The 26,955-nt window shown below is 45.9% G+C and overlaps 1 protein-coding gene across 1 annotated transcript in view; it reads left to right on the plus strand.

The window, feature by feature from the left end:
* The window catches only part of PPARA (peroxisome proliferator activated receptor alpha), a 73,796-nt gene that overhangs the window by 33,507 nt on the left and 13,334 nt on the right, over positions 1 to 26,955 (plus strand). The window contains exons 3-6 of the mRNA XM_022597139.3: positions 14,404 to 14,653; positions 21,173 to 21,333; positions 22,933 to 23,071; positions 24,001 to 24,203. Of these exons, the coding sequence (XP_022452847.1) occupies positions 14,446 to 14,653; positions 21,173 to 21,333; positions 22,933 to 23,071; positions 24,001 to 24,203 (711 nt within the window). The 5' untranslated portion in view covers positions 14,404 to 14,445. The remainder of the gene's footprint in view (positions 1 to 14,403; positions 14,654 to 21,172; positions 21,334 to 22,932; positions 23,072 to 24,000; positions 24,204 to 26,955) is intronic.

The following is a 26,955-nucleotide window of genomic DNA, read 5'->3' on the forward strand; positions in this document are numbered from 1 at the left end:
CTGGGTGTGTGACTCACAAACTGGAGAACACTTATACCACAGAAGTCCACCCACTGGAGTGAAGGTTCTGAGCCGCACGTCAGCCTTCCCAAACTGGGTTGTCTGGCAATGGGAGGAGGAATTCCCAGAGAATCAGACTTTGAAGGCTAGCGGGATTTGACTGCAGAACTTCGACAGGACTGGGGGAAACAGAGACTCCACTCTTGGAGGGCACACACAAAGTAGTGTGCGCATCGGGACCCAGGGGAAGGAGCAGTGACCCCGGAGGAGACTGAACCAGACCTACCTGCTAGTGTTGGAGGGTCTACTGAAGAGGTGGGGGGTGGCTGTGGCTCACCACAGGGACAAGGACACTGGCAGCAGAAGTTCTGGGAAGTACTCCTTGGCGTGAGCCCTCCCAGAGTCCACCATTAGCCCCACCAAAGAGCCAGTAGCCTCCAGTGCTGGGTCACCTCAGGCCAAACAACCAACATGGAGGGAACTCAGCCCCACCCATCAGGAGACAAGTGGATTAAAGTTTAACTGAGCTGCCCACCAAATCAACACCAGCCCCACCCATCAGGAGACAAGTGGATTAAAGTTTTACTGAGCTGCCCACCAAATCAACACCCAGCTCTACCCACCACCAGTCCCTCCCATCAGGAAGCATGCACAAGCCTCTCACCCACCAGAGGGCAGACAGCAGAAGCAAGAACTATAATCCTGCAACCTGTGGAATGAAAAGCACATTCACAAAATGACAAGGCAGACAAAATGAAAAGGCAGAGGACTATGTACCAGATGAAGGAACAAGATAAAACCCCAGGAAAGAAAACCTAAATGAAGTGGAGATAGGCATCCTTCCAGAAAAAGAATTCAGAAAAATGATAGTGAAGATGATCCAGTACCTTGGAAAAAGAATGGAGGCAAAGATCAAGAAGATGCAAGAAATGTTCAACAAAGACCTAGAAGAATTAAAGAACAAACAAACAGATGAATAATACAATAACTGAAATGAAAACTACACTAGAAGGAATCAATAGCAGAGTAACTGAGGCAGAAGAACAGATAGGTGACCTGGAAGACATAATGGTGGAATTCACTGCTGCAGGACAGAATAAAGAAAAAAGAATGAAAAGAAATGAAGACAGCCTAAGAGACCTCTGGGGAAACATTAAACACACCAACATTCACATTATAGGGGTCCCAGAAGGAGAAGAGAGAGAAAAAGGACCTGAGAAAATATTTGAAGAGATTATAGCTGAAAACTTCCCTAATATGGGAAAGGAAATAGCCGTCCAAGTCCAGGAAGCACAGAGAGTCCCAGGCAGGATAAACCCAAGGAGAAACACACCGAGATACATAGTAATCAAACTGACAAAAATTAAGGACAAAGAAAAATTATTAAAAGCAGCAAGCGAAAAATGACAACATACAAGGGAACTCCCATGAGGTTAACGGCTGATTTCTCAGCAGACATTCTACCAGACAGAAGGGAGTGGCACGATATATTTAAAGTGATGAAAGGGAAGAACCTACAGCCGAGATTACTCTACCCAGCAAGGATCTCATTCAGATTTGACAGAGAAATCAAAAGCTTTACAGACAAGCAAAAGCTAAGAGAATTCAGCACCACCAAACCAGCTCTAAAACAAATGCTAAAGGAACAACTACTGAAGCCCATGCGCCTAGAGCCCGTGCTCCACAACAAGAGAAGCCACCGCATTGAGAAACCCACACACCGCAACGAAGAGTAGCCCCCACTCACCACAAATAGAGAAAGCCTGCACGCAGCAGTGAAGATCCAACGCAGCCAAAATAAATAAATTAAAAAAAAAAATCTTCCAACAAAAATCCAGGACCAGATGGCTTCACACGTGAATTTTAGCGAACACTTAGGGAGAGCTAACACCCATCCTTCTCAAACTCTTCCAAAAAATTGCACAGGTAGGAACACTCTCAAACTCATTCTACAAGGCCACCATCACCCTGATACCAAATCCAGACAAAGATACTACAAAAAAAGAAAATTACAGACCAGTATCACTGATGAGTATAGATGCAAAAATCCTCAACAAAATACTAGCAAACAGAATCCAACAGCACATTAAAAGGATCATAGGGCTTCCCTGATGGCGCAGTGGTTGGGAGTCCGCCTGCCGATGCAGGGGACATGGGTTCGTGCCCCGGTCCAGGAGGATCCCACATGCCATGGAGCGGCTGGGCCCGTGAGCCATGGCTGCTGAGCCTGCGTCTCCAGAGCCTGTGCTCTGCAACAGGAGAGGCCACAACAGTGAGAGGCCCACGTACCGCAGAAATAAAATAAAATAAAATTAAAAAAATAAAGTATCATATACCATGATCAAGTGAGATTTATCCCAGGGATGCAAGGATTCTTCAATATATGCAAATCAGCCAATGTGATACCTCATATTAACAAATTGAAGAATAAAAACCATATGATCATCTCAATAATTGCAGAAAAAGCTTTTGACAAAATTCAACACCCATTTATGATAAAAACTCTCCAGGAAGTGCGCATAGAGGGAGCTTACCTCAACGTAATAAAGGCCATATACAACAAACCCACAGCAAACGTCATTCTCAATGGTGAAAAACTGAAAGCATTTCCTCTAAGATCAGGAACAAGACAAGGATGTCCACTCTCGCCACTATTATTCAACGTAGTTTTGGAAGTCCTAGCCACAGCAATCAGAGAAGAAAAAGAAATAAAAGGAATACAAATTGGAAAAGAAGAAGTAAAACTGTCACTGTTTGCAGATGACATGATACTATACATAGATAATCCTAAAGATGCTACCAGAAAAGTACTAGAGCTAATCAGTGAATTTGGTAAGGTTGCAGGAAACAAAATTAATACACAGAAATCTCTTGCATTCTTATACACTAATGATGAAAAATCAGAAAGAGAAATTAAGGAAACAGTCCCATTCACCACTGCAACAAAAAGAATAAAATACCTAGGAATAAACATACCTAAGGAGGTGAAAGACCTGTACTCAGAAAACTATAAGACACTGATGAAAGAAATCAAAGATGACACAAACAGATGGAGAGATATACCATGTTCTTGGATTGGAAGAATCAATATTGTGAAAATGACTGTACTACCCAAAGCAATCTACAGATTCAGTGCAATCCCTATCAAATTACCAGTGGCATTTTTTACAGAACTAGAACAAAAAATCTTAAAATTTGTATGGAGACACAAAGGACCCCTAATAGCCAAAGCAATCTTGAGGGAAAAAACCAGAGCTGGAGGAATCAGACTCCCTGACTTCAGACTATACTACAAAGCTACAGTAATCAAGACAGTACAGTACTGGCACAAAAACAGAAATACAGATCAACAGAACAGGATAGAAAGCCCAGAGATAAACCCATGCACCTATGGTCAACTAATCTATGACAAAGGAGGCAAGGATATACAATGGAGAAAAGACAGTCTCTTCAATAAGTGGTGCTGGGAAAACTGGACAGCTACATGCAAAAGAATGAAATTAGAACACTCCCTAACACCATACACAAAAATAAACTCAAAATGGATTAAAGACCTAAATGTAAGACCGGACACTATAAAACTCTTAGAGGAAAACATAGGAAGAACACTCTTTGACATAAATTGCAGCAAGATCTTTTTTTGACCCACCTCCTAGAGAAATGGAAATAAAAACAAAAATAAACAGATGGGACCTAACGAAACTTAAAAGCTTTTGCACAGCAAAGGAAACTATAAACAAGATGAAAAGACAACTCTAAGAATGGGAGAAAATATTTGCAAACGAATCAACAGACAAAGGACTAATCTCCAAAATTATATATACAAACAGCTCATGCAGTTCAAAATTTAAAAAACGAACAACCCAATCAAAAAATGGGCAGAAGATCTAAATAGACATTTCTCCAAAGAAGACATACAGATTGCCAAGAGGCACATGAAAAGCTGCTCAACATCACTAATTATTAGAGAAATTCAAATCAGAACTACAATGAGGTATCACCTCACTTCGGTTAGAATGGGCATCATCAGAAAATCTACAAACAGCAAATGCTGGAGAGGGTGTGGAGAAAAGGGAACCCTCTTGCACTGTTGGTGGGAATGTAAATTGATACAGCCACTATGGAGAACAGTATGGAGGTTCCTTAAAAAACTAAAAATAGAATTACCATATGATCCAGCAATCCCACTACTGGGCACATACCCAGAGAAAACCATAAATCAGAAAGACACATGCACCCCAATGTTCATTGCAGCACTATTTACAATAGCCAGGACATGGAAGCAACCTGTGTCCATCGACAGATGAATGGATAAAGAAGATGTGGCACATATATACAATGGAATATTACTCAGCCATAAAAGGAACGAAATAGGGTCATTTGTAGAGACGTGGCTGGATCTAGAGACTGTCAGAGTGAAGTAAGTCAGAAAGAGAAAAACAAATATCATATGTTAACGCGTATACGTGGAACCTAGAAAAATGGTACAGATGAACTGGTTTGCAGGGCAGAAATAGAGACACATATGTAGAGAGCAAACGTATGGACACCAAGGGGGAAAGCAGCAGGGGTGGTGGTGCTGCTGTGATGAATTGGGGGATTGGGATTGACGTATATACACTAATATGTATAAAATAGATAACTAATAAGAACCTGCTGTATAAAAAAATAAAATAAAATTCAAAAAAAAAACCACCTAAGTGCGTATGACTAAGTGAAAGAAGCCAACCTGAAAAGGGTACATACTGTATGATTGCAAATATATGACATTCTAGAAAAGACCAAACTATGGAGACAGTAAAAAGACCAGGGCTTGCCAGGGATTAAGTGGGAAGGAGACATAAATAGGCAGATTTTTAGAACAGAAACTACTCTGTATGGTACTGTAATGGTGGATACGTTTGTCAAAACCCATAGAATTCACAACACCAGGAGTGAACCCTAATGTCAACTGTGGATTTTGGGTGATAATGATGTGTCAGTACAGGTTCATTGATTGTAACAAATGTCCCGCTCTGGTGTGGGATGTTGACAGTCGGGGAGGCTCTGCTTATGTGGGGAGAAGGGGGTACATGGGAACTCTCTTGTACCTTCCACTCGGATTTGCTGGGAACCTAAAACTGTTTTTTTTTTTTTTCCAACATTTATTTATTTATTTATTTTTGGCTGCACAGGGTCTTAGTTGCGGCACACGAGCTTCTTAGTGGCAGCAGGCATGCGGGATCTACTACCCCAACTAGGGGTTGAACCCGGGTTTCTGCATTGGGAGCGCTGAGCCTTAACCACGGGACCACCAGAGAAGTCCCTTAAAGCTGTTCTTAAAAATAAAGTCCAGTTTAAAAAAAATCTGGATTTGATGACCTGCTTAAAAGAGCGAAAAATTGATCAGAGCTGCAAAACACCAGTGCACTTGGTTGTATCTTGTCTTCTCCAGTTTGCAACTCTACCCCCGTGGTTAACTGTACTCTTTGACTTACCTCTCCCGAAGCTGTTGACCCTGGTTTGGGAAGAATTGTGAGAAACAGAGTCAAAGAGTCTTCAGTGTAATACTCTCTGAAATTTGAAGGCTAAGCAATGCAATATATGGAAGAGTGGTGCCCTAGAAAACAAACGTTTCCTTTGTGGTTCAGCTCAGCGCATCCAAGGGGTATTTTGTGCAGGACACTTGCATAAGGCTTGCTCTTGCCTTTGGGGATATTATAGTTTGGGGAAGACCAGCCAGGCAGGAGGAAGGGCGTGATTAAAGGATAAAGGCATGGGTGGGGCCGGGGGAACAGAGTTCCACACTAAGGAAGGAGGAAGGAGAGCTGCCACGAGCCCGGAGCTCCACAGACACAAGGAACACATGCAGCGATCACGTGGATGTTATTAACCTGATTCACGGTTGAAGTGTCCAAGGTTGCCAGGAGCACTGTCCTCGCCCCGAGGTTGGGGCTTCATCCACCCGGCCCGCCTAGATGCTGCTGTTGATAAGAACCCTATGAGGAGAACATTGCTAACATTATCAGAACTTCCCGGAAGAGGAGATGACGTTTGCAGAGGCCGAGCCTGTGCGTCCCACAGACACCGTAACCTGCAGTTCGCAACTGAATTCGTCACCTTTCTCCCTTCCATGGGTCTCTCCACCCTGGGAACGCGCTCTTCTCTTTACGTTCCGGATTTCGTGGATGTCACCCCATCTGCCCAGTTACCTGAGCCAGAGGGGAGGTTTATCCGAGGCTCTGCCCCAGTTCCCTGCTCCACGCCCTGCCAGCTGTCCGTGTTAGCACTTCGTCCTCTTCCGCCCTCCCCGCCTCCCCACATCAGCACCCGGGGGCACCGTCACCTCTTAGGGGACGGTTACCACAGCCTCCTAAGGAGTCTTGCTGCGGCTCGCCTTATCTGCTTTCAATCTGGACTCCAGCCTGCTGCCAGAACAATCCTGAGGCAGCTCTTACCATCCCTCCGCGACTCCTTTACTGCTTGCGGGGCAGAGTCCACACTCCCGCGCCTGAGAGCGCTGATGCACCTTGATTGCACTGCCGGCCTCTCCCGGCCTCCACCCTGTGCTGCATCAAAAATGGTCCCAGTTTCTCTGAGGCTCCCCCACCTCAGAGGTGGGGTTCATTTCCCCACCCCTTGGATCTGGGCTCGCCTCGTAACTCGCTTTGACCCGCAGAATGTGGCAGAAGTGGTGCAGCATTTACGAGTGAGGTCTCGAAGTTTCCACGTTCACTGTTGGAACACGAAGGCACCTGCAGAAGCCTGTGCTGGCCTCCGTAGGACGTGGTGAGAAGGGCCCGGCCACAGTCACCCACCTCCACGGACCCTCCAGCCACGGCTGCCCCCTGACCACAGAAGACCCGGCCAGTCCGGCCCAGCCCAAGTTGCTGAGCCACTGGATTGTGAGCAAATAAAGTGGCATAGTTCAAGCCACTGAGCTTTGGGGCTGTTTGCTGTGCAGCGACGCGTAGCTGACCCAGCCCCCTCAAAGTGGGTTGTCCAGACCTCGGCTACTTACTCTGATGTTTTAGGTCATCTCTGCATGTGGGCTTTTCTTAGAAATGCCCCTTACCGTTTTTTATTTTTTGCTGCTGCGTTCCTTTCTGATCACCTCTTAGGATGCAGCTCGGGTGTCCCCTCCGTTGTGGAGCCTTCCCAACCCTCAGGGTGTCCCGTGACGGCACTCGTCACACTGCCTCTACGACGATCACTTGTTTATTTCTTTCTCTTTCTTCGCTTACTGGCAGCACAAGTGACTTTCCTCCCCAAGTCTCTGAGTTTTCTCCTCTGTCAATGGGACCAGTGCTACCTACCCTGCCCCGGTGCTGGACCCATTAAAAAAAGCAATGCAGTGACTGTTACCGAGGGCCTGGCTCTGGGGTGCTCTGTGCACCTTCCTTGTCTTCCTCCCTGCCCTGTTCCCGGCCCCCACACCTGCTGCCCTGGGCTGGGTGTCCCCCCTGGGTGTCTCCAGGGAGAAGCACAGTCACCAGCTCAGGGGGACTTACATGGTCCACAAAGTCATAAAACCCGGCCTCCCATCCCAACGGTGACCACCAGCGTGACTCTGAAAGTGAAGGCTCAGCCTTACGTCTGCCTGTCGTCTATGTGATGTATTTCTGCCAAGACCCATCAGGACCTCCTTGTCTGGAACTGTCGAGGGCCTCGGGCCGCCATTGCTTCTCTGTCGTCTGGCTGCTAAAAGCTCAGCACCATCCCCGTGGCTACTGGTTCTGTCTACACTGGGTCAAAACTTTTGTGTGGTAAATGCGAATTTCATTTCCATGGACTTTTGCTGACAATTTAAAAAAATTTTTCATTGGCGTATAGTTGATTTACAATGTTGTGTTAATTGCTGCTGGACAGCGAAGTGATTCAGTTATATACATTATATATTCTTTTTCATATTCTTTTCCATTATGGTTTATTACAGGATACTGTATATAGTCCCTTGTGCTGTACACTAGGACCTTGTTGTTGATCCATTCTTTATATAGTAGTTTGCATCTGCTAATGTATGATCATCTCTAGGTCCATCCATGTAGCTGCAAGTGGCATTATTCTTTTTTTATGGCTGAGTAATATTCCATTGTATATATGTACCACATCTTCTTTATCCATTCCTCTGTCGATGGACATTTTGGTTGCTTCCATGTCTTGGCTGTTGTGAATACTGCTGCTATGAACATAAGGGTACATGTATCTTTTTGAATTACAGTTTTTTCTGGTTATATGCCCAGGAGTGGGATTGCTGGACCATATGGCAACTCTATTTTTAGTTCTTTTGAGGAACCTCCATACTGTTTTCCATAGTGGCTGCATCCACTGACTTTTTTTTTTTTTCTAAATCTGGTTTGTTTGTTTGTTTTTCAATTTTATTTATTTATTTTTGGCTGCATTGGGTCTTCGCCGCTGCGTGCAGGCTTTCTCTAGTTGTGGCGAGCAGGGGCCACTCTTGGTTGCGGTGCGCGGTGTTCTCACTGAGGTGGCCTCTCTTGTTATGGAGCACAGGCTGTAGGCTTCAGTAGTTGTGGCACATGGGCTTCAGCAGCTGTGGCACGTGGGCTCAGTCGTTGTGGCGCACAGGCCTAGTTGCTCCGCGGCACGTGGGATCCTCCGGGACCAGGGCTCGAACCTGTGTCCCCTGCATTGGCAGGCAGATTCCTAACCACTGCGCCATCAGGGAAGTCCGCATGCATTGGCTTTTAATTCTTGTAGTAAGCTTCTCTGCTCACTCAAATTCCATTGCAGCTGACATTAAAGTGTGTCCAAATTGTAGCTTTCCTGTAATTATTTTGATATCACCATCCACAAAAGTAAGATTATATTTAAGAATGATAACACCCTTTTCAGGACAATGGGAAAGAGTTGGGTTTGAAGTGGCTGGAGCCACTTCTATACTATCATAGAGTGTGATCTTTGTGTAAAACTGGAGGGCGTTTTCTTGGAAACAGTCGGGAACATTCTTTTTGCACCTTTAAAGATAAAGGTGTAGAGGCTCGCAACTACCCTTTATCCCCCATTTTTGCATGCCAAATTCTTTTGATTATAAAATTTCATGCCTTAGGCATTGTTGGGAAAGATCTAGAAAGCTCTACTTAAATCTCTCTGATGTGCAGACTGTTCATAATAGGTTTGATTTAATTCATTAAAATACATAGTCCTTCGTTTCCTTACCATTATTATACTCTGGTCCTTTTTTCTTCTGTTTTACACGTGTTTCCTAGGCATTTTCTATACTTACTTAGTCGTTAATCATTATGCATGGGCTAATGATTAAGCTATTTCAGTGAACTTCTGGTGCGAGGTAAAGGTACAGAGGGCTTTTTAGCATTCTTGTGTTTATTTTGAAATGTTGTTTTCAATCCTAGCCCAACAAATTAAGCCAAAGGCATCTAAATAGTATCTCTAATATCTAAAAAGTATATAGGAAAGTATAAAGAACCTGACAAGGGAGTGAAATAGAAATGGTGAAAACCAGAAAAATCTGTTGTCTGAGAGCTGCTTGTCTGCTACATAAATGGTGCTCCTTTGACAGAAATTCCATCTTTTACCTTTAAACCATTCAATGAAGTCTAATTGGATTTGATTTAGCAAAGGCAAGTGTCAGTAGATTCCTCTGAGCTGGCATTAATGAGGCATAGTAAGTGATCATTTGGGAGGGCTTGACAACACAGGAAGTTCCAGTCGAGTACAGAAAGGTAAAAGCAGCAAAGTGAAAGACGGGTGTCTGCAACTGTTTACTCGGACTCTTTGGAGTCAGATACAAGTTCTGAGTGTGAGAATTCCAGCCCAGTTCCACTTGTTCTTTTTCTTTGAGTATCTATTTTCATGGCATGTAAGCGTGTTTCAATAGCTAACTTTTATTTAACACTTAATTTCAGAGAACGTTTACAAAAGGCGTTCTAGGTCCAAGAAGGTCGGTTAATAATGTACGGGGCAAAAATGGGTGACATACATTAACACGGTTGGGAGCCAACAACCAAGTGATTTCCGCTTAGTCTTTTATTCCAGTCAGATGATGGCGCTTCTTTACACTTTCTTCAAAGCACTGAACTTATTTTATCACCGAACATTTCCCAGGTTCTCTGCCTGTTGCTTCTAAGGTAGAGTCAGGCTGGTGATCTGTTCGTGCCTTTCCTGAGCAGTCTGTAATGTGTGCCAGTCGGTTGCCCAGGCTGTGGGCACAGTACCCATTCTCAAGATAAAGGAGTCGGTAAGCAACCCCTCTGCCCCCTACATCTCTGTTTGAAGCTTGCCCTTTCCTGCCGACTTGGACTTTGTTGTTCACTATGATGCTTAGATTTGTTTGTTTGTTTCCTCTCTCACGCTTAGTTTTTCAGTCCCGACAATGGTTATGACTCACTCTGTAAATTTCCGATCACTTTCCCGAGGTAGTGCCACTCTGACTTCTGTTTCAGACATCCTTACGTTTTGTTGTCTTTCGAATACTGGCTGCACGTGCCGTTTTGCCGTCTGGGTGACACAGGCTGTGGAGGCAGCTGCAAAGCCGGGGTGGGGCCTCACAGACTTTCACCTGCTGAGTGTGGACTAAGTTCGAGTTCTGTGCCAACCTCGCTCAGCAGTGGGGGTGGAAACGGAACACCTGCTGCATCGTAGGGATTGTGCTGGAAGTACGGACGCAGAGATTAGCAAAGTCCATCCCTACCCGCAAGCGACGTACCGTCTAGTGGGAGACATGAAAACATTTCCAACACTGTCCCTATAATTAGGGCTACATCAGAATTGGGCCCAAGGTGCTGGGGGGACCCTGAGCACAGTGTGCTGGGCCCTCCTTGTCTTAGACTCAGAGCTCATGACGCCACCAGCAACTCATTTTAGCCGATCTTCCCAACAGTCGAGTCATCTGAGAGTTGGTGATAAGGAAAATCCCTTGATGTCAAGGTTAACAATTAGTGTTAAAATTCTTCCGGTGTTTTCACCTGCCCTGTGTTTGGGTGACATAAAGCAACGGCAGGATTCTGTGCCCCCTCCCTCCTTCTCTCCCTCTCTCTCTTCCTCCCTCACTCCCTTCCTTCCTTCTTCCTTTCTTTCTTGCCTGTATCTTTTTTTCCCCAGTGTTCTATAGTTTTCCTATACCCTGCTTCGTAATTCTCAAAGCAACATTTTGACTGAAAAGTGTTCTACTAAAAGTAGAATTTCAGCAGTTTACATCTGAGTTTCTGTTCTGTAGGATGCAGCTGTAACATTTAAATTGGACGGGAAAGAAAACAAAATGCCTTTAGAAACCAACACGTCTCAGGATTGATTATCCAGGAAGGGGTGATGGGATTATGCATTCACCACGTCTTTGCTGGAACTCGGCTTTATTGCCTCTTCTCAGCACCCCTGCTCTCTCCCTCATTTCTCCCTGCAAGGGATCCAAGGCCTGTTTGAGTTCCGCTTGCATCCACTCCTGGCTTCTTACCTCCTCGGCCACACTGGGAGCTGCTAAGAGGTCGTTTGCTGTGCCTCTTTCTCCCTCCAAAGCCCCAGAGGACCTAGGACATCGGGCACAGGGCACAGTAACTGGTTGCCCGTCTCGATGGACCAGGCGGTGGCCGTGTTCTGTGGATTTGAAAGGCAGGTACTTGCCGTGACCTTCCTGCCCCCCGAGCAGAGGTGACCGCAGCGTGGGGAGAGCAGGTGCGGAGCCTGCCAGGAAGCCGCAGGCCGGCGGAGCGGGCTGCGTGCCATGCAGCCTCAGCTCTACCCGGGGACACGTCCAAAGGGCACTCTCCCTTATCTGCTCTGGCTGGAAGCAGGCAGGGCCAGGATGTCCAGTGATCTGTGCAAAGGCCAGTCCTCTGGCCGGAGGTCACGGTGTTGCCTCACTCCCCAGGGATCTCGTTTAGCTCTTCTTAACAGGAACACCTGGTGTTTCTCTACATAAATCTCAGGTATCCTTTAAAAGCAGCCGATAAGTAAAATGATAAGATCTCAAAGCATTCTAACTCCCTGGATGTAATGACAGGGAGACTAACATTTAGTCAAAGATCAGTTCCTCCCGTTCTGGACACTCCTGGTTGGAAGATAGAATATTTGCAGGACTAAGAGGCTGCTGTGTTTTCCTTGCAGCGCTGAGGCTATGACAGGGCAGAGGAGGTGGTGGTCACGGCCCCACTGATAACACAGCCTCTGCCCGGCTATCAGATATCTGTTAGGCTGAACTTTACGGTGACGGTAGTAAGTTAATGACCGCACTTTGGAACCTTTTGTTCATGGTGGAAAATACCTTAAGTAACGCTTACACCTTTATCTTACTTGCCATTTGAAGAAATTCAATTGTGATGCAGAATAAAATATGATAGAAAAAATGCACATATTCACAGCCTGATTTACACTAATAGATGAGAAAGCCTTCTAAATCTTATGGAAGTTTAATGATTCTCTTTTCTTTTTCATTGTGTGTTATTGTCCATTTATTACCAGAATTCCAGGCATGAGAGGCGAATTTCCCAAAAATGTGTGAACTGGACCCATTTTTCATTTCTAAAGCAAGCCGAACCATCCCTTCATCTTTGCCCTTAAAGCTACTGTTTACTTTCAGCTGGGCTGAAATGTGCAGTGTTTTTACGCAAGCCCGTTCCGCGCGTTTGCTTTGGCAGTGTGTTGTCACTCGGTCCAAAGAGCCCAGCCTTCTGTGATCGCGGGGAGAGGGCAGCCGCCTCACGCTGAGCCCTGCCGGTGGCTGGTGGCACGCACCTCCTCTGGTCCTGTCCGCGATGTGAGCCTTGGGCTTCCGTGTGACCATTTCAGAAGCTAAATGTCACCTTGTCGGCCCCGTTGGCGAGAAGGGACCCTACGAGGCTCAAGGGTGGACCTGGAGCGGGGCCTGGGGAAGGCAGGGATGGGAGGGGCGTTCAGGCAGGGGGGCTGGGGCCTGGCACAGAGGCGGACAGCACAGGGAGGTCTGGATGAGGCGATGGCCCAGTGCCACTGGTCACCCTGGGGGTGGGGGATGGCGACCAGGGCGAGATTGGGGGAGACAACGTCACCAGGGCCTATGTCGAGCTAGGAGAACGGGCAAAAGGCTGAGGGTCACAGGAAGTGGTTTCAGAGGCTTGAGCAAGAGCCTGAAGCCAGCCGTCACGGGAAGGACCGCTGTTTTGACTTTGTACCCGTGCGCATGTGCTCGGCTGCCCTAACAATGGGCCACCGACTGGGGCCCCTAAACAGCAGGCATTTACTTCTCACAGTCCTGGAGGCCTGAAGTCCAAGATCAAAGTGTCGGCGGCTTTGGTTTCTCCCGAGGCCCCTCTGCTTGGCTTGCAGGTGGCGGCCTTCCCGCTGGGTCTTCACGTGGTCGCCCCTCTGTGTGTGCACCCCGCTGTCTCTCTTTGTGTGTCCAAATCTCCTCTTCTTATAAGGACACCAGCCAGATTGGATTAGGGCCCCCTCTAAACACCTCATTTTAGTGGAATCACCTCTTTATTATCTCCAAAGGCAACCACATTCTGAGGTCCTAAGGGTTAGGACTCCCGCAGCGGAATCTGGGCGGACACGGTGCAGCCCGTAACAGTGCCCACGTGGAGAGCGTTCTTCTGTGTGTGAGTTGAAGCAGCCTAGCGCTGTCGGGGACTGACATGTTCAGATTTTTTTAACTCCACGATGTATTTGTTATGGCGCACTCGTTCTTTAGGAATACCTACGTGACTCCCCCCACGGGTGCAAGGAGAACATATAATATTGCCTCCAGCGTGTGTGCGGACTGCCTGCCCGTCCCACTCCCCCAGGGCTCCCACCTGAGCCAGACTGGCCTGCGCATGCCTGGAAGTACCCGCGTGCTTCCATCCTGGGGGCTTTTCACTTGCTGCTCCTTTTGCTGGAACATTCTACCCCAAATGTCCGTACAGCTCACTGCCTCATTCCTGCAGGTGTCTGCGCCCCTTTTCTGAGAGGTCCTCCCTGGCCGGTCATGTAGGGCAGTGTCCTTCCCCACCCTACCCCTGCAGACTGTCCAGACCTGTCCCCACCAGAAGGTGCATTCTGGGACAGCGGGGGCTTTATGTGTGTCCTCTGCTGTTTTCATCCACCTCGGATATGCAGTGTGTGCTCGACGGCGCATGAATGATTCCTGGCCTGCTCACCTCTGGCTCCTGAGACATGTTCTTGTTTAGAGATCTTCATTTTCTTGGGAGTTCCCTGGTGGTCTAGTGCCTTTCACTGCAGGGGTCTGGGTTTAATCCCTGCTCGGGAAACTGAGATCCCGCAAGCTGCTCGGCCAAAATAAAAAAGAATAATAAAGATTTCCATTTTCTTAATGAGCTTGTCAAGAGTCAAGCAGAGGTAAGGTGGCCAACAATGTTACTTTTTAGATTGTGAGTTCAGGAGTGTCTCTGCTGATAAATGATGTTTTTGTTCAAGGAAAGCCAGTGTCCTGCTATGTCCACTTCACCCATGACTTCTCTCTCCTCCCAGGAACGTGGAGCCCGGCAGTGGGACCAGCTCCATCCGGTCGAGATGGTGGACACAGAGAGCCCGATTGGTCCCCTCTCCCCCCTCGAGGCTGATGATCTGGAAAGCCCACTCTCTGAAGAATTCCTACAAGAAATGGGAACCATTCAAGATATTTCTCAGTCCATTGGTGAGGACAGTTCTGGAAGCTTTAGTTTTACAGAATACCAGTATTTAGGAAGTGGTCCAGGATCAGATGGCTCCGTTATTACAGGTAAGTGTGCTACTTCCTAGAAAGCTTTATCTGGAAACGTTTTTTTCCACAGAGAAAGTTGTTCTCTTTACCTGGAGAAGACACATCTCTCTGCATTAAAATCTTTAGATGCGTAAAAGCACGACACGCAGTGCCACTGGGCCTTGAAACTTTCCAGGCGTGTCTCGCATATCATAGTATGCCTTCTTTTTTTTTTTTTTCGATAAACTTTTTATTGAAGTATAATATACACATAAGAGTGCACACACCATAAATGTGTAGCTCATTTGATTTTTCACATGAAAATATAATTTTTACACTACAGAGTAATCTCTTGCATGTAACTTACCTGAGCAGCCTGTGTGTAATTTTTCACCGTGATGAACAGCTCTGTGACACACCTCCCTGTGGGCAAATCTTTGAGTGCATCCTGGGTGACTGATTTTTTTTTTTTAATTTTAATTTTTTGTCCCTGTTGGTTATTTATGTTAAATACGGTTACCTGGCGGGGAGGGATAGTTAGGGAGTTTGGGATTGACATGTACACACTGCTATATTTAAAATAAATAACCGGCTTCCCTGGTGGCGCAGTGGTTGAGAGTCCGCCTGCCGATGCAGGGGACACGGGTTCGTGCCCCGGTCCGGGAAGATCCCACATGCCGCGGAGCGGCTGGGCCCGTGAGCCATGGCCGCTGGGCCTGCGCGTCCGGAGCCTGTGCTCCGCAACGGGAGAGGCCACAACAGTGAGAGGCCCGCGTACTACAAAAAAATAAAAAAATAATAAAATAAAATAAATAACCAACAAGTATGCCTTCTTTTTAAAAGCTGTACGTAAATCACATAATGCTTGAAATTCAGCAGTTAGCTGCATTTTTTAAATGCTGTGAGTTTATATTTCTTTAAAGCGGAGACTCCTACTGTAATAAAAATCACTCTCTTTTATCTGGAAATGTATACGAACCATCTCTGTACTCCCTTGTAAGCTTTTATATATAGAATGGATGCACAGCAAGGTCCTCCTGTACAGCACAGAGAACTATATTCAATATCCTATGATAAACCATAATGGAAAAGAATATTTAAAAAAGGAATGTATGTATATGTATAACTGAGTCACTTTGCTGTACAGCAGAAACTGACACAACATCGTAAATCAACTCTACTTCAATAAAAAAATAGTAAAACCGAAAAAATAAATTTCAAGATGGTGACACAGTAGGAAAAAAAACGACATGAGGCATCAGCCAGTGCGGATACAAAGAAATAAAACACGGGGTCTGCTCAGGCCACCTTGCTGTGAAGGAGGAAATCATTGCACCGTTCATCTTTCTGGGCAACGTTTAAGCCACCCCGGTATAATGTGGTGTAAATTGTACCTTGATTTAAAGGAAGCCCTGTCTGGGGTGGACTTGACTCCATCGTACTTCTTGGCAGAAGTGGGTTTTGGATCAGACAAACTAGACTTTATTTTAAAATTTTTTAAAAATTTATTTTTATTTATTTATTTTTGGCTGTGTTGGGTCTTCGTTGCTGTGTGCCGGCTTTCTCCAGTTGCGGCGAGCGGGGGCTACTCTTCCTTGGCGGTGCGCGGGCTTCTCATTGCGGTGGCTTCTCTTGTTGCGGAGCATGGGCTCTAGGTGCACGGGCTTCAGTAGCTGTGGCGCGCGGCCTCAGTAGTTGTGGCTCACGGGCTCTAGAGCGCAGGCTTACTAGTTGTGGTGCACAGGCTTAGTTGCTCTGCGGCATGTGGGATCTTCCCGGACCAGGGCTCAAACCCGTGTCCCCTGCAATGGCAGGCAGACTCCCAACCACTGTGCCACCAGAGAAGCCCCAAAATAGACTTTAAAATAAAGACTTTTACAGGAGACAAGGAAGGACGCTACATAATGATCAAGGGAACAATCCAAGAAGAAGAAGTTATAACAATTATAAATATATATGCACCCAGCGTAGGAGCACCTCAATATATGAGGTAAATGCGAACAGCCATAAAAGGGGAAATCGACAGTAACACAGTAATAGTGGGGGACTTTAACACCCCACTTACACCAATGGACAGACCTTCCAGACAGAAAATTAATAAGGAAACACAGGCCTTAAAAGAAGTGGGTCTTGGCTGGGACTGGAGGAGTTGGGTTTGGACTGGCCAGGAGGTGTGTGTGTGTGGTTTTGAGCTCCGAGCTCGGACTGTGCAGGCTCTCTTGGGGAATCGAGAAGGTCCTCCCTGCAGCGTCTGATATAAGGTCTCTGTGTTCTTCCCCCTCCGTGGGCCCCCTTGTGTCACGATCTCGGTCTGGAGCATGCTTCCCCGACCGTCTGTTCACGTCTTCCCACTCCAGGAAGATGATTTTCACGACTGTGCACTGACCTTGGTGATGGTGGGAAAGGGAGCATTTGTACTCCGCTGGGAGCCAAGTTCACTGATAAACCCGTGTGCGTGGAGAGAGTGGCTGAAAGTGCACGAGCTCTAAATCCAGCAAGCCCACTGGGGACGGGCGCTGTTTAAAAGGGGACATGTACGTGGGTCTGCACTGTGCCGTTGTTTGTGATGGGGTCTGCACTATGGCAAAAAGAAAAAAAAAAGGGAACTTACAAAAAGTGACCGCACTGCAGTGTACTAGACACACATCCTTGACTTTTGGCCCCTGGCCGTTAAGGTGGTGGGTGTGTGATCATCCATTTTTATTTCGCTTCGGTTCTCCTTACCGTGTTCATTAATCCTTTTGGCCGTTTGGAGTCATCTCAAAATTCTTAAAATCTTGCTTTGTCTCCTTTCCAGGCTTTTCATTGTTATTGTTTACAATTGATTTGAGAGATAAAACGATTGCTTATTTGTAAACTAGATTTTTCATCTTTGTATGTAATGGCTCCCTTGGGTGATATTTTTAAGTTATGTAAATTGCAAATATGGGAGGACCGTCTATAAAACGCATTCAGTTTAAACTTGACTCCTTGGGAGACCAGATGGGTGAGGCTGCTTACTCAGCCCATCTATCTTTCTCACCCCACCCCCCAATTTTTCTTAGCAGCTTTGCTGACATAAAAAACTTCACATATTTAAAGTGTGCAATTGGATGTACACACACACACGCACGCACACGCACAGACTTGTGAAACCAACAGCACAATCAAATTCCACACCCCTCACCCCAAAGTTTACGTGTGCCCTTTTGTAATCCCTCTTCCCCACCCTCATGCCTCTCTCCCTCCCCAGGGACCACTGATCTGCTGCTTTCTATCATTATCCATCCGTTTGTATTTCCTAGAATTGTATATAAAGGGCATCATATAGTATGTACTCTTTTTAGTCTGACTCCTTTCACTCAGCAAAATTATTTTGAGATTCATCTGCGTTGGTAGCATCTATCGACAGTTCATTTTCTGAAATCCACTGTATGGATTTGCCACAGGTTATCCACGCTATTGACGAACATCCGATTGTTTCCGGGTCTGGCTGTTACAGATAAAGCTGCCGGGAAGGCTCGTGTACACACCTCTGTGTGGACAGTGCTTTCACTTCTCGCGGGTAGACAGGAGTGGAACGGGTCATGCTTTTCTGCCTCTTTGCATGTTTTACAATTTGTTATCAGATACCATCCATTGTGAACTTTGTTGATGATGGAGAATTTTGTATTTACACAAATATTCTTGAGTTTTATTCTGAAATGCAGTTAAGTTACGTGGAAAATGTTGAGCCTTTCAGGTCCTGTGGTTAAGCTTCGTTAGACGGAACCAGAGCAGTGTTGATTCTAGAAGTAATTTTGCCCCAATTCAGAGGCAAAACCCTTTTGAGTATTTTAGCCAGTGCCCCAAGGATTCTGAGATTTTTCCGCCGTGAGCGGTGGTCACGGGACTGCCTCTTAGCCCTCAGTACACTGTTCCCTCTAAGCATTTCAGGTTGCTATTGGAATATCTTTTTTTTTTTTTCTTTTTGGTCGCACCAAGCGGCATGCGGGATCTTAGTTCCCCGACCAGGGATTGAACCCGTGCCCTCGGCGGTGAAAGTGCGGAGTCCTAACCGCTGGACCGCAGGGGAATCCCCTGGAGTATCTTTTCTTTTAGGCTCTCTCAGCTGATAGAGCAGAGACATACATGTGTACATACTAACGCATGTATGTACACGTCTGTATTTCTGTATATAGCTGTCTCTCTCAAGGTCAGGGTAAACGTGAGTTCAAACAGACGTCTGCACCTCTAATCCACCACCACATGGACCACTTTAGCCTCCTCCTGTCGCTTTATCAATGAGCTCACACTCCAGCAGTGAGAGACCTGGCCCAGCCATCCATTCAGTCACCATCATTAAATGAACAATTAGTTGTTCGTTTCCAGTGCGGTGGCATCAGAACTGCTCACCCAAAGCCCTGTGGAAAACAACTTTATCGGCTGGGGACAGTGTCCAGGGGCAGTTCTTTTGCCTTTGGTCTCACAGACTCCATTCGTTTCCGAGGTCACTTACACGAATATCTTCAGCGAGGTTTCCTACAAGTGTTTCTTACATTTGTGATATAGATCGTTTCATCACATTCTGTGTGCCATCCTGGAATCTCTGGACCTCCTCAGTTGTTTTTTTTTTTGTTCATTTGCACACGTTTAAAGTTCACTCTGTACTGTAAACTTCTGTGGATTTTGACAAGTGCATTGTGTCCTGTATTCACCGTGACATTTTCATGTGAATAGTTTCACCATGTCCAAAAAGCCACTGGGCTTCACCTACTCAACCCTGCCTCCCCGACCCCTACTCCAACCGCTGATTTTTTTTTTTTTAACCACTGCTCTATTTCTGCCTCTCCACAAATGTCAGATATTAAGAATCATATAGGTTGTAGCCTTTGGGGATTGGCCTCATCTATTGAAGCATCTTGGTTGCTTCTGATTTTTGGCAATTAAGAATAATGCTGCTGGGGAATTCCCCCAGCGGTCCAGTGGTTAGGACTCTGTGCTTTCACTGCCGAGAACCTGGGTTCATCCCTGGTCGGGGAACGAAGATCTCACAGGCCACATGCCACAGCCAAAAAAAAGAATAAAGCTGCTAAAGCACTATTTACAATAGCCAAGACATGGAACCAACCTAAATTTCCATTGACGAGGAATGGATAAAGAAGACATGGTATATATATATACACAATGGAATATTACTCGGTCATTAAAAAGAATGAAATAATGCCATTTGCAGCAACATAGATGGACCTAGAGATTATCACACTAAGTGATGTAAGTCAGAGAAAGACAAGTATCATATGATACCACTTATATGTAGAATCTAAAATACGACACAGGGCTTCCCTGGTGGCGCAGTGGTTGAGAGTCCGCCTGCCAGTGCAGGGGACACGGGTTCATGCCTGGTCCGGGAAGATCCCACATGCCATGGAGCGGCTGGGCCCGTGAGCCATGGCCGCTGAGCCTGCGCATCTGGAGCCTGTGCTCCGCAACGGGAGAGGCCACAACAGTGAGAGGCCCGCGTACCGCAAAAAAAAAGAAAGGCCAGCTCCTTTTTTTTTTCTTTCATGGATTCTGCTTTTGTGTTGCCCACATGGATTTTTATTCTATATTCTGATGCCATTTACTGAGTTAACAATTACAAAAGGGCTGGAAGCGAGGACGCAAAGAAAGCAATGAGTTCTGTGTAGGACATGTCGATTTTTGGCAATTAAGAATAATAAAGCTGCTGCAAGGAACTCTGCTAAGTCCTGAATGGCGGGTTTTTCCTCCAGTTCCAGGGCTTGTCACTATACTTGTAGTGTATAGTTATACCACCCCCTAGATTGTCTAACTGTTGACTATATTGTGCAATGTTAAATACACTGCACCCTTAAAGCTGTCTGTCCATTTTATCTTTGTGTCAAAAATCTGAGCATGTCGCAGGAGCAACTAAGACCGTGTGCCACAACTACTGAGCCCACGTACTGCAACTACCAAAGCCCATGTGCCTAGAGCCTGTGCTCCCCAACAAGAGAAGCCACCGCAATGAGAAGCCCGCGCACCGCAACGAAGAGTAGCCCCCGCTCGCCGCAACTAGAGAAAGCCTGCGCACAGCAACAAGACCCAACGCGGCCAAAAATAAATAAATAAATTTATTAAAAAAAAAAATCTGAGCGTGTGGCTGGCATATACTTGAGCTCATTGTTGGTGACATTTAAATGTTAATAAAATAGTATCCCCCGCCCCCGCCCAAAAAGAAAAAGGAATAAAGCTGCTGTAAACATTTGTGTGAATAAGGCTACTTGCAAAGTGGCCTTTTCTGCAGGGCCATGGTTTAGTCCATTTTGTTTTGTTTTTTATGAATTAAAAAGTAAAGTTGTTTCTCAGTTGGGGAGCCCCTTGGGTGGGAGTTGCGGGGATGCCGGCGACGTGGTCACTGTGGGAGCACAGAGGGTGTGCAAGGGCCAGGCCAGGTTGGATGCAGCATGGGAGCCCTGCCCACCAGCTGATGCCTCCCCACTAAATGCCTCACCCGTGAACTCAGGTCCTCAGAAAGCTGGTTTCGACATCGGATGGCAAGGCCGTGAATATTCGTAAATCTTCCCCTTGTGTTCCTAGACACCCTCTCACCAGCCTCGAGTCCCTCGTCCATCTCTTACCCTGTGGTTCCTGGCAGCGCCGAGGAATCGTCCAGTGTAGCACTGAACATCGAGTGTAGAATCTGTGGGGACAAAGCCTCGGGCTACCATTACGGGGTTCACGCATGTGAAGGCTGCAAGGTACGGTGGACCCTGGATGGGGAGAAAAGTGGCCTTTCGGGGACTACGTGTGGTTCCTTTTATTTTATACACAAATGTTTGTCACTACTAAGAAAGGTCTGCTCAAGTTGTAGATCAGAAACTGACCCACATAACACATTCCTTTCTCTCTTTGGAAAGTCTATGGCATATTGCTGGGCTGTTCTTTGTAAGTGACGTAGAGAGTGTGTTCTTCAACAGAAAATAAACCACATTAAAGATGCTCCCTTCATTTGGATGCGAGGTCAGAGAGTTTTGTCCACTTTCTCTCTCCACCCTCATCAGAAGGTCACGGAGGGCAAGGTTCTCACGACCATCCGAGATGTCAGGATCCTGCAGCACGTGCTGGGCGACGACCAGACCCGCGGCTGTGTCCTCCCCAGCTGCTCAGGATCCCCCAGCAGCCCCTTCCTGCACGTCGGGGGCCTGTCCACCCGAACCACGAGCACCCTTGTGTATATCCTTATTCTTGTGCCAGCTCAGCTGGACCTCTAACCATAGGTGACCCAGGGCCCACAGTGCAGGGGGTCAGGCCGTGTCCTCCAGCAGAACTACCGAAGGATGACCGGAAAGCAAAGAGGAAAGAGCCCAGTGTAAATATAAACCCTTCACAATTTGCCAACCACATACCTTGAAAAAAACTACTTGCAAAGTGGCCTTTTCTGCAGGGCCATGGTTAGTCACCTTTGTTTACTTTTGTTTTTTTATGAACTAAATAGTAAAGTTGGTTCTTTACTAAAGTAAAGTTTAAGATATTTTTATTTGTTTGTTTTTTGTTTTTGTTTTGTTTCGGTCGCGCCTTAGCATGCGGCACACGCGATCTTAGTTCCCCCACCAGGGATGAAACCCATGCCCCCTGCAGTGGAAGTGTTAAGTCCTAACCACTGGACCTCCAGAGAAGTCCCTAAGACACTTTTATAAAGCAAGAAAATTATTTACAACCAGCTGGCTTCCTTTTATTATATAATCTTTGTCCTTTAGAGAGTTAATATTCAATTACAAAAATTCTTAGAACTTTTTAGTCACAAATATGGATCTGTCCTCAGAAGAGAAAGTCACATTTGTATAAATCTTAGCAAGGCAGAGTCACTCTTCAGGAGACTGTGATTGTGTCTTCCCAGGCCAGGTGAGGACGTGTTGAAATTACTTTGACTTTTGCCTCATTTTATTGTTTTTCATTTTACATGTAATGAAATTTCCAATTTCCAATTTGCCCCAATTACATCAGACTTTCTAGATAAACTGTTTCTCTACATTTCTTTCATTTAAAAAAAGACAATAGGGGCTTCCCTGGTGGCGCAGTGGTTGAGAGTCCGCCTGCCGATGCAGGGGACACGGGTTCGTGCCCCGGTCTGGGAAGATCCCACATGCCGCGGAGCGGCTGGGCCCATGAGCCATGGCCGCTGAGCCTGCGTGTCCGGAACCTGTGCTCCGCAACGGGAGAGGCCGCGGCAGTGAGAGGCCCGCGTACCACACACACACAAAAAAGACAATAAATGAGCAACAGGAAACGTGAATAAAGGAATGACACTGATTCCTCAGTGGCCCGTATTCTTTAATAAACCGTATCTCAATCCGCAGGGTTTCTTTCGGAGAACTATTCGGCTAAAGCTGGCATATGACACATGTGACCGTAGCTGCAAGATTCAGAAAAAGAACCGGAATAAGTGCCAGTATTGTCGTTTTCACAAGTGCCTTTCAGTTGGGATGTCCCATAATGGTAGGTAAGGTTGTCTATCGCATTTTCCCCACCCGTGCCTCAGTTTACCCCCCTTATCGGGTCGGAACAGACGGTATTTTGAGTGAATGTGCTGCATCATTTAATGCCCGGGTCATTTTGTAACATGATAGCCTAAGAAAAATATGCCTCAGATAACAGAGATCCAGTAGAACCCTTGGAAATACTGTTAGAAACTTCAGATGGTACAACTTTGATAGAAGATTTTGAAACCCATTGGAAACCACTGGGATGTCTTAATGTTCATATCATATGCATGAAGCATGTGCCATTTCAAACATTTTACCATATTATGAATTTAATTATATTCAATCCTACTCTTATTATTTTTTTTGTTTTGTTTTGGCCGTGCTGCTCGGCTCTCGGGATCTTAGTTCCCCGACCAGGGATTGAACCTGGGTCCCCTGCAGTGGAAGCTCGGAGTCCTAACCACTGGACCACCAGGGCAGTCCCCATACTCTTATTTTAGAATTTGCCAATTACTACAGGAAAGTGAATTTAAAATAATGTGTTCGTAAGAGTTGCATGTCTACCTTCTGGTAAAAGGAAAAGGTACTATGTTAACTCCTTCTAAGGCTCACTTTCATCTCCTTAACCGAAAGGCTCAATTATGTACCTAACGACATGAAGTGACCTTAAGCCCATCCTACTGATAAAGTGAGTCATGGTGCCACCTTTAATTTCAAGCTTTTTAAAAAGTCCAGGATATATGGGGTTTGAGGTTTATTTTCATCTCTCCAAGGGAGAAAGCTGAATAGTGCTGAGAAGTGGATGGTAACTTACCCATGCATGTTTGCTCACAGTCTAACCCGTGGTGTGAACCTTTCGTCCAGCCGTTAGTCCTCGTGCCGTGTTTCGTTGTTCATTTCTCTGTGTTCTCCGTTCTTCCGTTTCTCCCCTCCGACCCCCAGCGATTCGTTTCGGACGAATGCCAAGATCGGAAAAAGCAAAATTGAAAGCAGAAATCCTTACATGTGAACATGACCTAGAAAATTCTGAAACCGCAGATCTCAAATCTCTCGCCAAGAGGATTTACGAGGCCTACTTGAAGAACTTCAACATGAACAAGGTTAAGGCCCGGGTCATCCTCGCGGGAAAGGCCAGCAACAATCCGGTAGGTGGCTTTGCTGCTGGTTATTATAGGCTGAAGTGCTTCTTTGGCAACACGTCAGCTAGAGTCGAGGAGGATTGAGGAAGTGTGTCCTAAATGCTGAGAAAATCATATTTATCCCCAACGCAAACGGGAGACAATGCAATGGAAACATTTCCTTCAGAGACTATAAAACGTAGCCCAACAGCAACTCCCATCCCATTTGATCCACCTCAAAGCTCCTAGCAACCAAGTTCTTATAATGACTCTGTAATTAATGCACTCAGAAAGTCTGGTTAATAGTTTACCAGATTCTAGGGTTGCTTCTTAAGTGATTTTGTTTTAATCCCTATTTTAATGCCATAAAATGGAACTATTCACTTCCCACTCAAAGTGTGCTCTCACATCCTTTCCCCTAAAACTACCTTCTCCTCTCCGACCTCCCCCTTCCTACCCACTGCCCACCTTCTTTTTCTCCAATGAGAAGGAAATGACATCTCGGGGCTTAGAAAGTGTCCTTTGTTTACAGAAACTTTATTGTCTTTTTGGACGGTTCTGGACCTTCTCGGTAGCAACTAAGATTGCCCCTTGTGGACGCCTACACTTCGCCTCCCCTGCCTGATTCCACCCTGTACCCACCCCACAGTTAGCTAAGCCTTTGTCTCCATTACAGGCCTAATCTCAGAGCTACCTTCAAAGAGGGGGATGGCCCAAGGTTGGCGAATAAAGACGTTTTGCCTTTCTCCTATGAGAGTGGTGAAACAGGTTTGATTTGTACTAATGAGTAGCTTGAAGCCATCTTTATTGGGAATTACAAGCTGGAATTTTCAGTCACAGGAAAATAAAGCATCTCACAAGCTACTTACTTTCATGAACAAACCAAACCTCTTTGTTACCGAGTCTTTTCATTCTTCGGTGAATTTTCCAATTCAATAGGCTGAGGTAATTTAGGAGGGTTCAAGCAAACTCTTGTTAAATCATAAAGCCACACCCATGCTGGGCGGCCCCAGAGGCTCGAAGAAACTCCACCCTAACCCTTTCCAGATCACAAGGGTAAAAGCAAAGTAATCTTTTACCTTTGAATTTCTATCCTGGAAATGATTCGTATAGCCCCAAATTTTTGATCTCTTGGAATCCTTTTAGATCTTGCTGAGTTCTTCTACATCTCCCTTGGGTTTTCAGAATGCAAAGCAAAGCAAACTTAAAAGTCATCTTGACTCGGAACCAAACACTCTTGTTTAATATTAACTTGATTTCCATGGAGTATCCTTCTCACACCCCACTGAGATCCACGCACTCTAAGAAGGAACCCATCACCCGCGGCCAGAGTTGAAATCTGGACCGTTGAGGGCCATCACACAGTTACTCTGGGAGAGGAATCTGTCTTTTGGTCTTAAGGAAATAAATGACAGACCCATAGTCCAGCACTGGGCTTCACTGGATAGGAAAAACAGAATTCGGGGTATTGCTGAGAGTCGATTGCTTGCTTCTGCCCACCTCCGAAGCAGAGCATCGCGGGTACCAGTTTGAAAGGGAGTGTCCAGGGCCAGCCACTGCCTTTGACGGCACTGTTTGCTCCAAGCTGGGTTCACTTCCCACCCCATTTCCTCTGTATGTCGAAGCATGGTCCTCCTCCTACCTCCCCGCCCAGCCCAGTGCGCCCCAGAGCTTGGAGCATCCAGCTTGGGGCCACAGTCTCTGCTCCATCTGTGCTGGGTCAGAGACAGAGCTGCCGGGAGGGGCGGCATCCTGGAATGGCAGCCCCCTCACACCACACCGTGGGGTTTGGCCTGCTGTGTTATATTGAAATATTATACCTATAACTTGTCAGTAGCTTGAAAAACATACTATTTTGTACTATATCTAGAAGTGTGTAGTAAAACCTACCCAAAAGCTTATTAAATCACTTCATCCAAAGCAATTCTACCAATAAGTCACAATTAAATTTCTCTGAAAAGATGCTGCTGCCGAACTTTTCATAGAAAATGCTGTTTCGATGTGTTTTGGAGATGAATTCTTATAACATCATTAACGCACATAGAACAGTGTCAGGTGTGAGCGAGGGAAATATCAGTTAGGGGAGACTTCTGGTCCTGGCGTGGAGTGATTTTGGGGGAAAGTGGGCAGCTTTCTGCCTTGTGCCGTTTAAAAGCTTTAAAGTGTGCTTCACTGATTTGAAATGACCACCCGTAACATCAGATACATTCATAGTCACGCTTGAGGATAAAGAAAATATTCCAAAGTTAAATATAAGCTTCTGGATTTTTAAAATAGTCTAATCAAGAATGTTTCTCAATAAAGTCTGGCAAACTTTCAAGGGTGTCACTCTATAACATCTCTTTGGCTGTAATAAACGTGATTTTTTAAATGTTAGCACTTGTTTTGAATTCAGATCGTTTCTAATTTTGCCTGTTCATGAGGCCTGCCTTTTAAAATCCAGGCGATAATTTTATACAAATGAAATGAAATATTTCTTACCATTGAAGTCTCCGTTTATGAGAGAATGTTCCACATAAAAATAGTCCAGGGCCAGCGTCCTGGGCGTGTGTCCAGTTTCACAACGCCCCTGCTTAGAGGGCCTTGTGCTGACGTTTAGTGCTCTGTCGCTGTCTTGAAATTCGTAAGCACTTTCGAATAAGGGACCCCACATTGTCATTTTGCACTGGGCCCTGCAAATTGTGTAGCCAGTCTGTGCTAGTCCAAGAGACGTCCTACCAAATAACAACAACAGTATAATAATAAGCGTTCTGCAGTCAAACACTGGGAACCACTATTT

This window comes from Delphinapterus leucas, chromosome 11 (assembly GCF_059928025.1).
Source record: "Delphinapterus leucas isolate spDelLeu-1000000601 "Yukka" chromosome 11, BTC_Dleu_Yukka2, whole genome shotgun sequence".
Taxonomy (NCBI): Eukaryota; Metazoa; Chordata; class Mammalia; order Artiodactyla; family Monodontidae; genus Delphinapterus; species Delphinapterus leucas.